The sequence below is a fragment of the Esox lucius genome, chromosome 8 (assembly GCF_011004845.1).
Source record: "Esox lucius isolate fEsoLuc1 chromosome 8, fEsoLuc1.pri, whole genome shotgun sequence".
In the NCBI taxonomy this organism is placed as follows: Eukaryota; Metazoa; Chordata; class Actinopteri; order Esociformes; family Esocidae; genus Esox; species Esox lucius.
This window is the reverse complement of record NC_047576.1, coordinates 21,850,032-21,869,925: the sequence shown is the minus strand read 5'-3', so window position 1 is coordinate 21,869,925 and position 19,894 is coordinate 21,850,032. Positions and strand designations below refer to the sequence as shown.

General features: G+C 42.7%; 1 protein-coding gene across 2 annotated transcripts in view; it reads left to right on the top strand.

Annotated features, from left to right (window-relative positions):
* The window catches only part of nos1apa (nitric oxide synthase 1 (neuronal) adaptor protein a), a 109,148-nt gene that overhangs the window by 73,435 nt on the left and 15,819 nt on the right, over positions 1 to 19,894 (top strand). For both annotated transcript variants that reach the window (XM_010872288.3, XM_010872289.3), the window contains exon 8: positions 15,019 to 15,180. In XM_010872288.3, coding sequence (XP_010870590.1) covers positions 15,019 to 15,180 — 162 coding nt within the window. The remainder of the gene's footprint in view (positions 1 to 15,018; positions 15,181 to 19,894) is intronic.

Here is a 19,894-nt window from a genome sequence, read left to right as displayed (position 1 = left end):
TTGTTTCTGACCATGTCCATCCCTTTATGACCACCACGTACCCATCCTCTGATGGCTACTTCCAGCAGGATAATGCACCATGTCACAAAGCTCAAATCATTTCAAATTGGTTTCTTGAACATGACAATGAGTTCACTGTACTGAAATGGCCCCCACAGTCACCAGATCTCAACCCAATAGAGCATCTTTGGGATGTGGTGGAACGGGAGCTTTGTGCCCTGGATGTGCATCCCACAAATCTCCATCAACTGCAAGATGCTATCCTATCAATATGGGCCAACATTTCTAAAGAATGCTTTCAGCACCTTGTTGAATCAATGCCACGTAGAATTAAGGCAGTTATGAAGGCGAAAGGGGGTCAAACACAGTATTAGTATGGTGTTCCTAATAATCCTTTAGGTGAGTGTATGTATGCAATATTATATGGTCATGATCTTCGGGCCCTCAGATGGCACTGCATTAAAAACAGATACGATTCTGTAGTGGATATCACTGCATGGGCTCTGGAACATTTCTGAAAATCCTTGTCTGTGAACCACAAATGCAAGTTACAACTCTACGATGTAAAGAAGAAACCATGGCTGAAGAGGAGCAGGACCATTCGTCTTTTTATCAGCGCATAACTCAAAAGCCAGCATCCGTGATGGTATGGGGGTGCATTACTGCACATGGCTTGGGTGTCTTGCATATCTGTGAAGGCCCCCTTAATGCTGAACAATATTTACAGGGTTTGGAGCAACATATGCTGCCATCCAGGCGATGTCTTTTCAGGGAAGGCCTTGCTTATTTCAGCAAGACAATGCCAAACCATATTCTGCACCCATTACAACTTCATGGTAAAAGGGTCTGGGTGCAAAACCGGCCTGCCTGCAGTCCAGACTTGTCCCCTATTGAAAACATTTGGTGCATTATGAAACATGAAAAATACGACAAAGGAGACCCCGAACTGTTGAGCGGTTGAAAGCCTATGTAAAGCAAGAATAGGAGAACATTTAACTTTCAAAACTACAGCATATCCCAAACGCTTACAGTGTGTTTTTAAAAGAAGAGGTGATGCAACACAGTAGTTAACATGCCCCTGTCCCAACTTTTTTTAAATGTGTTGCTGGCATCAAATTCAAAATGGGCATGTATTTTTCCAAAACCAATACCATTTCTCAGTTTCAACCTTTAATATGTTGTCTTTTTGTTATTTTCAATTAAATATATGGATAAATGATTTGCACATCATTGCATTCTGTTTTTATTTTCATTTTACTCAGTGTCCCAACTTTTTTGGAAACAGGGTTGTACTTTGACTACGTAATTCACATGCATTTGTTATTTTAGATTAATTTTTAAAACAATATTATCTGTTATATTTATAGGTTATGTTGGTTGTTATTGCTTTTGTGGTTCAGGGGAGAGCAAACACCCTGAATTGTCTCATGACTACAGATTTGATAATATTGGGTAATAATGTCTTGGATCAAAGAAACAATAAAATATAGTTTCCAGTATATGTAGACTTGTATGTACTGTAGATGGTATGTCTGTTCTACATATAGACTGCTGTACGTTTACTACGATTATTCTACCTGTAGACTCCTTTGTGGGTGATAATTGTGCTGTCTGTAGACTACTATATGGGTGTAGTGGCTGTTCTACCTGTTGACTGCTATATGGGTGTAGTGGCTGTTCTACCTGTTGACTGCTATGTGGGTGTAGTGGCTGCTCTACCTGTTGACTGCTATATGGGTGTAGTGGCTGTTCTACCTGTTGACTGCTATATGGGTGTAGTGGCTGTTCTACCTGTTGACTGCTATATGGGTGTAGTGGCTGTTCTACCTGTTGACTGCTATATGGGTGTAGTGGCTGTTCTACCTGTTGACTGCTATATGGGTGTAGTGGCTGTTCTACCTGTTGACCGCTATATGGGTGTAGTGGCTGTTCTACCTGTTGACCGCTATATGGGTGGTAGGATTAGTGTTGCTGTTCTGTCTATGGTGCCATCACTGGGCTTGACAATGTATTATTAATCATATATCCTTAGTTTATTGTGAAGTTTAGACCGACTTGGGAAGTTAAGATGGTGTCAGGAGTGGAATCACTACTTCTTTCAAACACTTTAGAGGCACTTTTATTTCCTGTAACTGATTTCTTTTCTGTCAGTTTTCAATCTTGTCAGTTGTTTTTCTTTCTACTAGAATATTTAGCATGTATTTGGCATGAAGTGAACATGTTCTTTTCAAGGTTACCATAGCACGTAACATGATATTGACATGTAGGTAGATCGGCAGTAACAGCCATAAAATGGAGCACCATTAGTTGCCAGGCATTTATATTTTCTGCTTTTTGTATTCAGTTTCAGAAGCATGTGGTTAAAATAGAAAGGGTGAATGGAGGTCTATCCTTTAATGTTAAAGGCAGAAGGCTATGAAGTCATAAAGACCAAGTGTCCTACATGGATCTGATTGGAACCAACAAGGTGTGAAATCACTACAGAAACAGAGGTTTAGGAAAGGCCAAGCGTGTGTGCGTGTGTGCGGGCGTGCCTGGGTATGTGCCTCATCCACTGTGGATTTTCTGGAAGTGCATGAAAGCTAAGGAGCCAGGGAGCTTAAGGTCTATTTTCTCCTGTCACATCTCATTAATCTGACCATGCTTTTTAGTTGCAACCTCACCGTGGTCATAGCCACAACTCTGTCCAGCAACATCATGCAAACAACCTGCAAGACACGATACTAGTGTTCGGAATTAAAGGCCCAGTCTGTCCAAGATTTGACAAGGAACGAAACTTTAAAAAACATGATTCATCAGACCAGGCCACCTTCTTCCATTGCTTAGTGGTCCTGTTCTGATGCTCAAGTGCTCACGTAAGGTGCTTTCGGCAGTGGACAGAGGTCATCATGGGCACCCTGACTGGTCTGCAGCTACGCAGCCTCAAACGCAACAAACTGCAATGCACTGTGTGTTCGGCATTAACTTTTTCAGCAGTTTGAGCTACAGTATTTCATCTGTTGAACCACACGGGCCAGCCTTCGCTTCCCATGTGCATCAGTGAGCCTTGGCCGCCCATGACCCTGTCACTGGTTCACTGCTTTTCCTTCCTTGGACCAATTTTGATTTGTACTGACCACTGGATACCGGGAACACCCCACAAGGGCTGCAGTTTTGGAGATGCTCTGACCCAGTCGTCCAGCCATCACAATGTGGCCCTCGTCTAAGATCTTTACGCTTGCCCATTTTTCCTGTTTCTAACACATCACTTGCTGCCAAATATATCCCACCCACTAATGAGATTATCAATGTTATTCACTTCACCTGTCAGTGGTATTAATGTTATGGCTGATCGGTGTATTTTCCAGATATTGTTAGTTACAGAGTATGCTTTGCACTTCCATTAGTCTGGGTTTTCCTAAGTTGTTTCAGATGGTAGCAGTGATGTCTCTGAACTCTCCTCTGCTATGATACAAATTTGATTCCTAGAACAAAAAGCTTCAAAACATCCAATCTGCTTCTCCTCGACTCTTGGCCTCCGCTCCTGTTGAGATGCCTGCAGGTGTGTTTAAATGCAGAAGTCTGGTTTAATGAAACATGATGCGTACACACTGACCAACAGATGGCCTCGGGAACTACAGTATCTAAGACAGGAGACTGGGGCGCTGCTACTCTCTCTAACTCTCTCTATCTCGAGCCTCGACAAACTACAATATCTAAGGCAGGAGACTGGGGCACTGCTACTCTCTCTAACTCTCTCCATCTCTAGCTTCAACAAACTACAGGACCTAAGGCAGGAGACTGGGGCGCTGCTACTCTCTCTAACTCTCTCCATCTCTAGCTTCAACAAACTACAGGACCTAAGGCAGGAGACTGGGGCGCTGCTACTCTCTCTAACTCTCTCCATCTCTAGCTTCAACAAACTACAGGACCTAAGGCAGGAGACTGGGGCGCTGCTACTCTCTCTAACTCCCTCTGGGGAGGTGGTACTTTTTCTCTCTACTTGTCTCTATATATATCTATCTCTCTGTAACTCTATCTCGAGCTCTCTCTCTTGCTCTCCATCAGTAAATAATTCAAAGCGTGAACTTTCTGAAGGCTGTTATTGTTTTCACCTCATGGCTGAGGAATTGGTAAGAAGGGGTGTTCAGTGGTTTGTGCATGGCTGAATAAATAATGACAGTGTTTTTCAGTGGGGTCTTACCCCAGGAAACTTAGAACAACAACCACCTGACATCCATTAACTCCACACCACTGAAACATTTGGGATACGTATAAAAAGACTGAAGTTGCAGCTACGTTTCTCACATGCTGTTTCATTTGCTGTTTCACTCTCTTCCTTCCAGCTAGTCAGCATTTGCCAAAGCCTGTCATGGAAATCATATGTCAGCATAAAAAAAAAACAGAGAAGAAGTTTCTGCAAACAAGATGACTGTTCCACTAATATTTTCGATTCCGTGAGATAAGATAAGCTCAGCAGAATATACACTTAATAGGATCATTGTGTCAGTGCTGTGGAGCAGTATGGGCTAATCATTCAGTCTGATTATTTAAACACTGTCTAATATATCAGCTACCTCTCTATTAAATCATGGCTACAGCACCAAAGGAAGAGAAGGGACTTCCTGCATTAGGAATGTTTGCTATTCTGCTGTATGCAAGCATGCACTCTCACAAACACACACACACATCCCTCCATCATCCCAGGTGTAGAGTCACTGACCTGGCGTTGAGTCGTGCAGTGTTGTGCTGAGCCGGCTAGTAATGTCAGACATTCATATCGTAGTCACAGACAGACACACAGACTGTGCATTGTTTACAAGGACAGGATAGCCACAGAATACAATAATACAGTACAAACCTTTTTATTTTGCAATAATTTAACTAGCCAAAAATGCCCAGGGGGTTGTGGGATATGGCCAATGTACCAAGGCATGTACCAAAGCTGTTTTCATGAACCACGCGTCACAGAGTGTGCAGATTCAGCACCTAGCTGCAGTAGTATTTTCCGTCCAGACAGTATAATGGCAGTTTTGATGCTACAAGGTCAGGCTCATTAGGTTAGTTTAACCAGCGAAGAAAAGGAGTGAAACTGAAGTAACTTTCAGTGGGATACATGTGCATGTGTCACTTCCCTTCCTGTCATCTCTGGCATATTACATCTTCTATATTGCCTCCTTCTCATCCCACATGCAGACCTCTCTGCTTGTAACTGCCCATCACACACACGCGCGCACACACAAACACACAAAAAACATTTTAGGATTAGGATTTTCATTCCTTTGTAGATGGCAACGCCAGAGAGGTGACGTGTAACTCAGTCCGGGGAACATTGGGCTTGCAAAAAAAGGGTTGTGGGTAATAAGCCCTTACTAATGCAAGTCGCCTTTAATAAGAGCATCTGTGAAAATGTGTGGACAGTAGTTGTCAACGGTGCTGAGGAAGCAGAGATTTTGTGCTATAGCTGCTCAGTTGTCAGGCTAACAGTTGACCGGGTTTAATGCTAGGTCGGTTTAATGTTTCCACATCCTGTAGGAACAGGAGGAGCTGGATAGACGCGGGGGGGTGGGGGGGGGGGTGGGTGGCGGCTGTAACTAAGTGTCTAAACTGGCAAGGGGTGTGGTTGTTGTGTATGTTGGAATAAAAACAATTTCCTGTACCCAAAGGTCTTTTCCTGTCTTGGATGGTTGCCAGGATACAGGAGGTAGTGACACTTGAGAGGTCCTTTGTTGTTGATTTCCTTCTTGTTCCCTCCCTGCTCCAAAATAGCATGGAACCCTTGTAGCTTCCTATGGAGCTGGCTCTGATCGGACACACAAGACTGGCATCCCCTTACCCAACCCCGGTCCAATTCCACAAATGCCCCTCTTCACACCACTAACCCGAGTCACTGCCACACAAACATTACATTTGAAATAATTGTTGGGACACCAATAATGGGTCCCATTGAAATTGATTTTGAGTCTCATTGAAAATATATATTTTCCCTAATCCTTGACCAAGTGGTATTGACAGAAATGTCCGTATCTTACTCTCCTTGCAGGGATTCTTAATTCCCATTAGGATGTTAAAACCTGTACACACACACACACATTTGAATGTGTTATTGGTGTTGTGGGCGGCTCCAGGTTGTCAGAAGGACATGGAAGATAGCGGAGAGCAGCTAGTGTAATCACCGCTAAAGGATGGGGGAGGCAGCCTTCCTCCTCTATCTCAGGGGTCCATCGCTTCCTTTCTCATTTTTCTCCTCCCTCCCTGCATTGGGCTGTACTGATGAGTGAATGTGGTGGCAGAGAGATGGATGGGCAGATTACTGCAGCTGCCAAGGGTGTCTGAGGGGCTGGGGGGAGTAAACACCTACATACACACAAGCATTTTAGGAATCTCTAACCTTGGGTGGACTGGACACAAAACACTCCTATTACTGGCACACATAGGATTATTATAAATGAAAAGAAACTAAATGAAATCGCTGTTAATGATCCACATCACAGTCTTAGGGAACATGTCGGAAAATTGCAATATAGCTCGTTATGTGTGTTTATTTTAAACAGCCTCTTTAATTATCTTTGTCAATGGGCCAGTCATTTTGAAGGTGACTTTATTATAGGTATTTATCAGTTTTATTACTAATTATACAGTAGCAGTTTATTTTGTAAATTTGAATATTATCTAATTATTATTATTATTAGACACTGGCTGTATTATTTTAGAATATCTTTTAAAAAATTTTGCATGTCAGTGTACATTTTTTGCATGTCATGTTTTGTCTTTGTTGTCAAATTAACAACTAAGTTGGCTCAGTTACAATGGGGGTCAATGGAGAAGATTTTTCCCCAATTTTGTTGTCGTGGTCAAAAGGAATTTCGATTTCTGAAGTGAATGTAATGTTACTGTTAATTCAGCAAATCACAGCTGATATTGAATTGTATATTCATGGTTTTACTTTCTGCTTTCACTTTCTGCTTTACTCCTTTGTGTAATACGTTCTGTAAGTAGAAGTACTATCATTCCTCAGTTAGCCATGACATTTTAAGTTTGAAAGTCAGTGGTTTTGATGACATGCAGCACAAATTGCCACTTAAATGACAACGTACATTTCCCTGGGACCCTTTTTGGGTTGAGAACCGCACTTATACAACCAGTGGTCAGAAACGGCCTAAAATTGACTAAGAGCAACCAAAGCCCTGGGAAACCAACATGGAATGGCACTTGCACCATGAACTGGAGGTCATGAGGGCAACTCACAATGTTCTCTGGATGGAAGGAGCAAGGAAATATCTTTTTTTTTTACAGTAGTGTAATTTTTTGTGTACTTTCAAGGGCCCTACTATGTTGTTTAAGAACAACTGATCTCCTCTTTGAAGGGCAGAAGTAGCTTATATGCTGAGCTGGATTAATGCAGAGGTTTAGCAGGGCTGATACCCATGGGCCCAAGACTGTAAAAGGCCAGAGAGAACTGTATTTTTTCTTACTGCTACCTACAGGAAGTCAGCTACTCACAAGTCAGACATTTGCACAAATTGTAAGCAGAATGTAGAATAGCTTGCTTGTTACATTGTGACCATAAATTATTTTTCACAGAGGTTTATGACTATTTAGCTTAGTACCTTACTTAATAACCTTAGTTATTATCCTAATAGTTTACAATATTTGAGTCTTTTCATTGGCCTGGGGTGAGCACTAAAGACCAATTTTCTCTGTTCCTTAACCTATTTCATCAGGGAGTCGTTGGCTTTGATTTAAATCACTTTTGGTCTTTTTTACTGTAGTCCTTATATTGCACACCTTGGCATCTCTGTAGCTGCTTAATTTTCTATTTATCACATCAAAAGTCTCCTATCGAATCGCAAGAAATCTACTTCATGAAGTCCTACCCATGGATTGCACGTTTTGTCACAATATTTTTTTGAATGTTCGTTCAATGTCCAATTGTGCTTTCTACTCAACCTCAATTGTGGTATTTCCAAGCTCCTAATAAGCTCCTTTTAAAGTTATTAGCCGGCCCCCATTCAACCTCTGGTCATCAATATGGCTGCCATGTCTATAGAATTTTAATGACCATGGCAACGATGCGACCAAGTGATGAATAGACAGGATTAGTTTTCATTGAAGTAAATCATGCCAAGACATCATCCCCTGCCCTGTGAAAATACATTTTCAACATATTCTGTCTAAAACATGTATACTTCTCACAATCCGACCCTTAAGCAACACCTGTTCTAGTCCATATTTGTGTAAACAGAAAACATTTGACGAAAAACACCAGGGTAGGATAACAGTGAAAACAAACCACTAATGGATACTGCCTAGTTGCGTTGTGACATTGGTTTTGTCAAAAAATAATGAGGAGTATTTGTCAAGTGTCTTGTTTTTGTTGATCTAACCACAAAAGGATTTACAGTTGCAATTCTTTACTGAACAAAAATCTCAGAACCCATTTTCTTCTAAAAGTTTGTTAACTTAAAGACAATTACAAATTCAAATCCTGTTTTCACCCAGTTTGTGATAAGATAGCTATAAACACATTAGCATTCTGGGCATGAAGATGGTTGTTTTCTCTTTCAATAGAGTTAACCACACTTGGAAGGCAGTAGATAAGACAGTGTTTTGGAATCTAATCTTTATTCAGTAATCCTGTTAGCACATTGACGTTAGCTCGTTAGAACTGTTTAGCATCTATGTGTGAGCGCGTGTACGTGCATGTCTGTCTGTTTCTTGGCCCTGTGGGGTATAGCACAGCCTCAGGCATATTATGTTGGGTTTTATTCAACACATTGGTCGCTGCTGATCTCAGTCTGTGTGGTCCAAAGTGCTGTGACTGAATGGTTTGATATTTCACTACTAACCCACTGAGGCCGGAGGGCTCTTGTTAAAAAACCACAGGTTTCAATGTATTTCTCCCCTACTCAGACCAAGGAAAAACATCCTGAACTATTCATTCTCGAGCAAAACTTAAAATGTACTGATTGTCTCTTCCAGCTATATACAGTGGGGAGAACAAGTATTTGATACACTGCCAATTTTACAGGTTTTCCCACTTACAAAGCATGTAGAATCCTGAAAATCAAATTGTATTAATTTGCATTTTATTGTATGACATAAGTATTTGATACATCACAAAAGCAGAACTTAATATTTGGTACAGAAACCTTTGTTTGCAATTTCAGAGATCATACGTTTCCTGTAGTTCTTGACCAGGTTTGCACACACTGCAGCAGTGATTTTGGCCCACTCCTCCATACAGACCTTCTCCAGATCCTTCAGGTTTCGGGGCTGCCGCTGGGCAATACAGACTTTCAGCTCCCTCCAAAGATTTTCTATTGGGTTCAGGTCTGGATACTGGCTAAGCCACTCCAGGACCTTGAGATGCTTCTTACGGAGCCACTCCTTAGTTGCCCTGGCTGTGTGTTTCGGGTCGTTGTCATCCTGGAAGACCCAGCCACGACCCATCTTCAATGCTATTAGTGAGGGAAGGAGGTTGTTGGCCAAGATCGTGCGATACATGGCCTCATCCATCCTCCCCTCAATATGGTGCAGTCATCCTGTCCCCTTTGCAGAAAAGCATCCCCAAAGAATGAGGTTTCCACCTCCATGCTTCACGGTTGGGATGGTGTTCTTGGGGTTGTACTCATCCTTCTTCTTCCTCCAAACACGGCGAGTGGAGTTTAGAACAAAATGCTCTATTTTTGTCTCATCAGACCACATGACCTTCTCCCATTCCTCCTCTGGATCATCCAGATGGTCATTGGCAAACTTCAGACGGGCCTGGACATGCGCTGGCTTGAGCAGGGGGACCTTGTGTGAGCTGCAGGATTTTAATCCATGACGGCGTAGTGTGTTACTAATGGTTTTCTTTGAGACTATGGTCCCAGTTCTTTTCAGGTCATTGACCAGGTCCTGCCGTGTAGTTCTGGGCTGATCCCTCACCTTCCTCATGGTCATTGATGCCCCACGAGGTGAGATCATGCATGGATCCCCAGACCGAGGGAGATAGACCGTCATCTTGAACTTCTTCCATTTTCTAATAATTGCGCCAACAGTTGTTGCCTTCTCACCAAGCTGCTTGCCTATTGTCCTGTAGCCCATCCCAGCCTTGTGCAGGTCTACAATTTTATCCCTGATGTCCTTACACAGATTTCTGGTCTTGGCCATTGTGTATGGACAGGTGTCTTTTATACAGGTAAAGAGTTCAAACAGGTGCAGTTAATACAGGTAATGAGTGGAGAACAGTAGGGCTTCTTGAAGAAAAACAGGTGTGTGAGAGCCGGAGTTCTTACTGGTTGGTAGGTGATCAAATACTAATGTCATGCAATAAAATGCAATTTAATTATTTAGAAATCATACAATGTGATTTTCTGGATTTTTGTTTTAGATTCTGTCACTCACAGTTGAAATTTAACTATGATAAAAATTACAGATCTCTACATGCTTTGTAAGTAGGTAAACATGCAAAATTGGCAGTGTATCAAATACTTGTTCTCCCCACTGTACTAACTGATGCAACATTGACATTACTCCAAAATATCTTGCCCTTTTCCAGCAAGTTGTCACTGCCCATCTGTGTGGCGTGCACGTTTGCTGTCATGTTGGTTCACAGAAAATACTTAGAACTTTCCCAAAGAACTCCTTAAAATGAAAAACAGGCTTACCTCTTGGAAGTACACTACTGTGCAAAAGTCTTAGGCACCTGAAAGTCACCCTGAAGCCATTTAATTGGGTAGTAAGTGTCTTAATAAAAATATAATATATAAATACATGAGTATATATATGTGTGTATGCGTGTGTATATATATGTTTTTTTTTTTTTTTTATTTACAAATAGACACTTTCCAAATAAATTACTTTAGTTAGATTTTGAGGGGCGCAGCACGGTATATCCTCAGTAAGTATAACATTTGTATCTATATTTTATTATTTGTATGAAATAGCAGCAGCAGGAAACAAAATGTAGTGGTCTTGTACACCATCGACCTAGGGAGAAGTTACCAGAGAAGAGTATGCCTAATTGAAAGCAACAAAAAACGGTGTCTTTTGATCTTTAAGTGGCTCTCATGCCCGAATGCTTTGAGGCCCCTGCTCTACTTTGTCCTTGTTAGTGCAGCTTGTCGACTGCCCACCGTACCGATCTGTCCTTAAGACTTAGACTAGAATGACTCTTCACAAAGCACTGCTTGACTGAGAGGGATGGATGGACACCTTTATGGAAACTGAAAGCTGTTCATCTTACTCTTTCTCTGTTTCTACATCTCTCTCTCATAACCTTTATATACTATATTTACATGTGTTTCCATTAAGGTCTTTAGACCCATGCAGACCCTGCTCTCTCTCTCTTTTCATCTCCCTGTCTCTCCTATCTCGCTCTGTCTTTTTATCTCTGTGTGTCTCCTATCTCTCTGTCTGTCTTTTTATCTCTGTGTGTCTCCTATCTCTCTGTCTGTCTTTTTATCTCTGTGTGTCTCCTATCTCTCTCTGTCTTTTTATCTCTGTGTGTATCCTATCTCTCTGTCTGTCTTTTTATCTCTGTATGTCTCCTATCTCTGTCTGTCTTTTTATCTCTGTGTGTATCCTATCTCTCTCTGTCTTTTTATCTCTGTGTGTCTCCTATCTCTCTCTGTCTTTTTATCTCTGTGTGTATCCTATCTCTCTCTGTCTTTTTATCTCTGTGTGTCTCCTATCTCTCTCTCTGTCTTTTTATCTCCCTGTCTCTCCTATCTCTGTCTTTTTGTCTCCCTGTCTCTTTTATATCTCTCTGTCTTTCACACTATTAATTTCTCCTCCCCAGGACCTGTCACACGTATTAGTCTCTCTTCAATTCTGCTGCCATTATACACGTGACAGGTCTCCATGCAAAAGTACTTAGCACATAAAATACATTTAAACATCAGTCTGTCTTTGAGCTGACAGCTAAGGTATTCTTTTGATCTCTAAACTACCACGATTATTCTGATAAGATGGTGGTACCACTCTCTGAAATTACTATTTTATTCTCCTTAGAAACCGGTATCAGAGACCTGTGTACCTTTTAAAACAGTATTTTACAATGAACTTTGCATAGTACTGTGTACTTTAATATTCTACAGCGATGTATGTTTTAGTGACTTTTGTGTGTAGAAAACAATTATTTAACCAGAGTTTAAGCTCTGGTTAAACAGACACACTTTATCATACAGTAAGTAGACTATTCCATTTTTATAAAATAGTATGGACTGCTCCCAGCACCACTGTCTAAAACATGGGTATCTATTTGAAAATGTGTATAACACTTGGGCGACTGCATAGAAAAAGGTACTCCCGCAAATTGTAAAGTTATGCATATAACTGAGTGGCTGAACATCCAACTTCTGATCATTTGCGGAACACGTTCGCTGGTGCGCACCACCAGGCAAAACACACAGGTACGCGATGCTACACGTTGCACATCCTCCAGACAAGACCATGGGTCACTTTGAAACAGCTCAAGGAAATGGAAACGGGGCCCCTGGGCGTTGCAGTGGTCTGAATCCATACACCGGCATCAAGTATTATTGCCTGCAGGTGTCTGAATGCTGATCCCTTTTAAACGTCCCTGGGGGTCCAGCAGAGGGCTCAGCCAATATTCACCACCAACCAACCAGAATGTTGGCTCAGCCAGGGTGGACAGCTGGATGTGGGACAGGGGCGGCACCGTCTCGTGGAAGGTCGGGCAGCAGCTAGCTCAGTCAACATCATTCGACACATAATGTGTAAAATTCCTGGTTGGGCAAGTAGTGTGATAAGAAGCAGAAGAGCTTGCCAATGTGTGTGTGGTCTAAAGATGGAACAAGTATTAAAGACTGAATCAGCCAGGTCTGTAGTCCTATCCCGTTAGCAGATGGTGGAGGGAGACCTGTATTGTTAATAAAAAAAAAGATTTTATCTGAAAACAACTACCTTCAGCAGTAAGTTTGCCGATGACACAACTCTAGTTGGTCTCATCACTGGCAAGATGGTTCAGTAGCTGGTGGCCTGGTGCATTCGGAACAACCTGAAACTCAACACAGACAAGATGGTGGAGGTGGTGGTTTACTTGAGAGGACTGAGGACTACTAATTTGGCTGAATCATCCCGGGAACCATCTTCTCACAGTCTCAAGTGGGGGAGCAGTGTCACTGTCAGGGTGACCACACAGTGAACACAGGGAAGGCACACCATTAGGTGCACCACTTGCGGCAGCTGAAATAATAAAATCCAGATCACAGAGTTTTTTTCCCTGACCACCAACCCCGCGAGCGATCCGTCATCTTTCTAGTCTGTCAGTTAAATAGCAGCATTGTACTGAACTCAAAACCGATCTCCTTGCCTCTGGATATACTACGTTGAAACTTTAAAGGTTAAAATACTCATTGCTCATATGGTCACTACCCACTGTATATAATGGATTTTCTTTTGTAATTTAATTGCGTAGTTCTTAGTGGAAGTGTACTTAGCAATTAACAGTTATTTTGATTACGATGTGTGTGAGATATGTTGGTAGCTTGAGGGTTAAATAGTTTACAGGGTGAAGATCTCTATTGCAGCTGATTAAATCACTACACACACACACACACACACACACACACATACAAATACACAGACACACACACAGACAGAGTGTTCTGGTTCCTCATTAAGAGGTGAGAGTAAACAGCCTGTCCGGTAATGTCCTCGTTAACCTGTTGATCACACAGAGACACATCATCATTCATCCACTGGCCGTGTGTGTGTGTGTGTGTGTGTGTGTGTGTGTGACCAGTGGGGAGTCCTGAGATCCACAGCTGAAACGGATGGCAGAACATACGTTTGGGGAGTAATTTGCTGACTTCAAAACAAACTTGGTGAATTGAGTGGCCTGTTTAGAGAGTGAATTCTTGCAGTGAATACGGAATTATGCATGTAGTTTGTATTGGATAATGGACTAGTGTTTACCTGTAAGTCATTCCTTGTCTTGTCAAATTTGGAACCATCCAACAGAATAGAATTGTGAATTAAGATATAACAGGTGTCTCGCTTGATCCTCCTTTTTTTGTAATAGCATCTTCTGTGCAATTATCTGAGTCTGACACAAACACACACACACACGCACACACTTATACAAATGAAGATCGCGCTTTCTGACATGAACAGATTGAATTTGCTCTTCAAAGAAGACCAATATATTCCTCAAGGCAAATATATTGACAAATCCAAGTTGATATTGTTCAGCTTTTCAATTTAGTATTTTGCACAAGCTATCTCAGTTGCGGCATATTGAGTTGTCTGTGTGTGTCTTTTCTTATCTCTTAGGGCCTGTCCAGCCATGCCTCTGATCACTACTCTGAGCACCGCTCCCTTTAACGTTTCATGTCCCTCCTCGACTGTCAATCTCACCATTCAATATGCACCTGGATTTACAGTGGAATTGGTCATAGGGAATAACAACAATATTTTCCATGACAACATATGGAACTTTGAAATAGAATTAGAGTTATTAGTCATATAGAAAATGCCATTAGCCTGGCAGTGTTATTGGAGGCTTAAAAAGCAGTTCTGTGGTTGGAATGGCAACATGTATTTAACTGACCAAATGTACACTACCGTTCAACAGTTTGGGTTTACCTAGAAATGTCCTCGTTTTCAAAAGAAAAGCAAGTTTTTTTTCCATTGAAATAACATCACGTTTAACAGAAATGCCATGTAGACATAGATAATATTGTAAAGTATTATTGTAGCTGGAAACGACTGATTTCCAACGGAATATTTTCATAGGCGTACAGAGGCCCATTATCAGCAACCATTGCTCTTGTGTTTCAATGGCACATTGTGTTTGCTAATCCAGGTTTATCATTTTAAAAGGCTAATTGATCATTCAAAAATAGTTTTGCCATTATGTTAGCACCGCTGCAAATGGTTGGGATGATTAAAGAAATAAAACTGTCCTTCTTTATACTAGTTGTGTATCTTCAGCATCAGCGTTTGTGGGTTGGATTCCAGGCTCAAAATAGCCTGTAATCTCCCTCTCCATCAATCCATCACCAACCCTCTCCTCTTTCCCCATGCCAGGTTCCAGAGGAGGACTCTCTACTGCTGGCATCTCCCAGGATGCTCCTGCCGCTGTCGGGTACTCTCCCACCCAGCGCCCCCCTGTCAGTCCATCACCAGATCCAGCTGTTACAGCAACAACTACAGCAACAGCAGCAACAGACTCACGTAGCCGTGGCCCAGGTAGGACAGAAACGAGCGCACGCGTGTGGGCCTATGTCATCAGTAGGGGTTGGCAGCGCCGCTGGTGGATGAAGCGGGGTTGTTGTCAGGACCCGGGTGAGATCGTTGCCGTGACAGTCGGTGTTCCCTCCGAGGTTCTAACAGACCAGGTTCTATCCTAGCCGTCCTCACCTGTGTGGGTCATGTGACTTCAACACCAGCACTGCTGCGGACCCAACCGCGCCCTTAGACATATTGAAGTAATAATCACCGCAGCTTAGCAACCGGATGGTGTTGCATCAATGTTGACCCAACATGTCGACCGTAATAATGCAAATTGAATTACTGTCACCTCTACCATGTAACACTCACACACAAGAGGACGGAAAGGTTACAGTTGTAAAGTCTGATTAGTTTTCAGTGACCTAGTCGTAACCTCCATTCCATTCGTGCCGAGCTGCACACGTGGCCGCACCGGGACGGCGTGTGGGCAAACACACACAGACACACATGTTCTCACGCTGTCAGGCAGTTAGTGGAAACCGCCCGGAGGTCAGAGACTGTAATGTCTCTACCTGTTTACAGGCAAATCCAGCCATGCACACACAAACACACACACACAAACACAGCCCCTGACGGACACACACAGCGCATAAACACACACACTGTCAGAAAGCTAACCACAAGCCTGGAGACCAAAGGCAACAATTCCACAACTGAGCTCCCCTCTTCAATCTTGAACAGCTTGACGACACACAAAAACACACACCCTGACACCCTGTTTTCTGACTGGAAACAATTTACCGATAAGATCGCAGGCTGTTTATCCATCATTTCTTTTAGATTTCCTGGAGGACTGATGAAGCTGTCTCCTCATGGACTTTACAGAGGTTATTTAATGGACATATATATATATATATATATATATATATATATATATATATATATATATATAAACACGTGTCCCTTCCCTTTCTAAGGGCTGGAAACATTAGCTGAACAGTTGAGCACTATAGACCATGTTCCATTGACATGTGCCTCTGTTATGTGACCACACAAATTATACACACGCACACACAAATTACACACACGCACACACAAAGTACACTCAAAGTACACACTCTCTCACTCACACAAAGCGAACAGAAAATAAAGGCAGTGTTTGTCCATGAGCGACAGGCTGTCACACACACATATCCAGCGTGTCACGTTGTGACGGAGGCCTTTGGTTTTCCCTGGAAAAACATCTGATCAAACAGTGTTTTTTAAAATGTCAACAACGGCATGGGGATAACCCAAACACAAACGTTCTGACACCAACAGACACACTACACATGGGACCAATCCCTTCCATTCCCCCCCGTTCCTCATCCACCCTGTCCTCAATTCACCCTAATCTTTATTCAGATTAGTCCGGCCTTCTACTGTTTTTAATGGGTAATTGCTATTTGTATTTTTTTTTTTTTGCTGTTAAAGTCTAAGTCGGTGTCAGAGCATTAAAGACATCCCACGGGGGCTTACGACGTCTCAGTTCTTAGCCTGCTTATCTGTCTGTCCAAACCCCCCGCACTCCGAACAGGCACGGCAAGATCCACTGAACCCATCAGTCCGGATGCCTGCTGTGCTGTGTGCCGTTAAGCCCGGCCCGTTTCAGCTGGCCCTTAATGGGTAAGGGGGATTAAAAAGCCACACTGAGGTTAAAAAGAAGACAATTAAAAAACACAATCATCAACTCCAATTTTAAGTGAAGCGAAGGCAGACGTGACAGCCTTGCGCGAGCGTAGCTCTGAATATGTGCTTGTGTGTGTGTGTGTGTGTGTGTGTGTGTGTGGGTGGATGTGCTTTCCTGTGTGCGCATGAGACCGGCTACCTGGTTCGCTGGCCCTGATTGAGAGCGGCCCTGTAACTCGTGTCGCTCAATTGCCCAGAAAGGGTGATGATGTCACTTTTATTGACTTTGTGCAACAGACAGGAAGAAGAAACTGTTGCCTTCCATCACATTCCGATCAGGTGTCAAGGTGGGTCACATACATCACTCACCTTCACGCCTCAGAAGGAGGACACCGAGAGGAGCAACCAGCCCAGCTAGCTTGGTAGCGTGCCCTACTGGAAGCGAATGGACTACTGACCCAAGTATTGGTGACCACTGAGAAGTTAGCTGCTCTGTGCCTCATCTCAATACAGGAAATACAGAAGAGCACAGGCGGAGAGAGGAAGAACAGACAAGGCTCATTAACATACTCAGAGAAATGGGACAACCTGTGTTTGATGTGCAGAACAGTATGAGATGCTAATGAGATTGAACCTAATTCATACCCCGCTAGTAGTTTGTCTCTCACACACACTCACTCCAAATATAGACACGCATACATCAGTTGAAGGCATTTCAAATGGAATCATATCATTTTGGTGTTTTCTTGTTCCTAAGACTGAAAAGAAAACAGAGATGTGTGTTGGAGAGGTTTCAAACACTGAGACATCAAAGTGTGCTGCCTGCCCGTCCTGCACTCTCTCTCTACCAGGATGTTTGGCTACATGAGGCTAATCCTGAACTGCTGGTAATAGATTTGTACATTCTCTGTTTCTTCAAGGGAAAGTCACCTCAATCCTAAGTCGTTGATTGAGATGGGATATCTAGGATGTCGTTTTTTTCCCCCGATCCAAAACCCATTTGAACAGATGCACTTGGCCGTTGGCCGCTGGCTAACCCAACCTGGCAGGTTCAATGACGTTTTAGCATGTAAAATTTCATCAGATGTGTGGTAATAGAGCCATGTACTATATATCATTTGGTTGTACTTAGGGCCTACAGTTCTGGAAATAATTAGCTGTGAAATCCTGTCTTATTAAACTAAAGACCGCTTCAAAGCACTTGTTTTTGTTGAAAATCAACACAGAGCCTTATTCACTATCACCACAGAAAAGTGTTTACCATCACCACAGAGCAGTATTCACCATCACCACAGAAAAGTGTTTACCATCACCACAGAGCAGTATTCACCACCACCACAGAGAAGTGTTTACCATCACCACAGAGCAGTATTCACCATCACCACAGAGAAGTGTTGACCATCACCACAGAGCAGTATTCACCATCACCAGAGAGAAGTGTTTACCATCACCACAGAGCAGTATTCACCATCACCAGAGAGAAGTGTTTACCATCACCACAGAGCAGTATTCACCATCACCACAGAGCAGTATTCACCATCACCACAGAGAAGTGTTTACCATCACCACAGAGCAGTATTCACCATCACCACAGAGAAGTGTTTACCATCAACACAGCCGTATTCACCATCACCAGAGAGAAGTGTTTATCATCACCACAGAGCAGTATTCACCATCACCAGAGAGAAGTGTTTACCATCAACACAGCCGTATTCACCATCACCAGAGAGAAGTGTTTACCATCACCCCAGAGCAGTATTCACCATCACCACAGAGAAGTGTTTACCATCACCACAGAGCAGTAATCACCATCACCACAGAGAAGTGTTTACCATCAACACAGCCGTATTCACCATCACCAGAGAGAAGTGTTTACCATCACCCCAGAGCAGTATTCACCATCACCACAGAGAAGTGTTTACCATCACCACAGGGCCGTATTCACCATCACTGCAAATAACTTTTCACCATCAACACAGAGCAGTATTTACTGTCACCACAAAGCAGTTGAGCATTTTAGCATTTTGACTTTGATCAGTCCGGCCTTTCTCTTCCTCAAAGGTATCTGCTTTTCAGCTGTGTCTTGAGGTGTCTTGTGGCATCGTCTGGCAGTATATTACCTTGACAGCATCGTTGAGAGTGTCTGGACATACAGATGAACTAAGTGGCTGACGGCCCACTCTAATGGTGACTAGATCACTGCCGTTTGTCGCTAAGTGAAGTGATGATGAAATCTCATCCGTCTTTCAACCTCTCCTTCCTGACATTTACCTTCCGGTGGAAGAGCATAAGAGGAGTGAGAGAGTAGATGTGGACGAGGGGGGGAATGGGAGAAGAAATATGGAATATAATTAAGATAGGTGCCTATTATATTTCACGTGTGTGTCCTTTATATATGTGTGAATTAGAAATGTTTTTGCCTATTCCACCGTCGCCAAATAAGGTCACGTCCGATACCTTGAAGCGATTTAACTGACTTGCTTACGGACAGAACAACAGATTTGTCGGTGTCGACTCAAACGGTCGATCTAGCAATGTTTCAGTTACTCATCCAATCCTATATGCACAAGACGCTGAAAAGACCTTTCAAATGATTTCGCTGAATGGGTACACTCTGACCGCCAGGATAACTCATGTCTTAAAGTTATTGAAAGAAAGGAAGAAGATGTGAAGCAGGGGTTGTGAAGGGGAGAACCGTCCTGAACAGGGAAGGAAGCCTTTAGAAGGACAGTGACCCCATCTTGTGTTGGTACGCTCCAGAAGTTTCTCATTAAACACAGTTTTTCCTCTTTCATCACCATCGACTTCTTGTCTTTACAGTAATTGCATCACCAGTGACAACAGAGTGCCCTTCTTGCATGCCACCTAGCTCACAGAGTTTTTGTCACTGTGGTATGATGAGAGCAGATTCATCTCTTTATTGTTAATTTGGAAGAACCCATCCGAGGGCTTTCGAACTGCCTCATGACTCCATTCATGCTCTGGTCTCCTTTGAAGTGATATCTTGATACATTGCCAAAAAAACGATAAACTATGAACCTGGCCCATAATAGCTCTAGGTGTT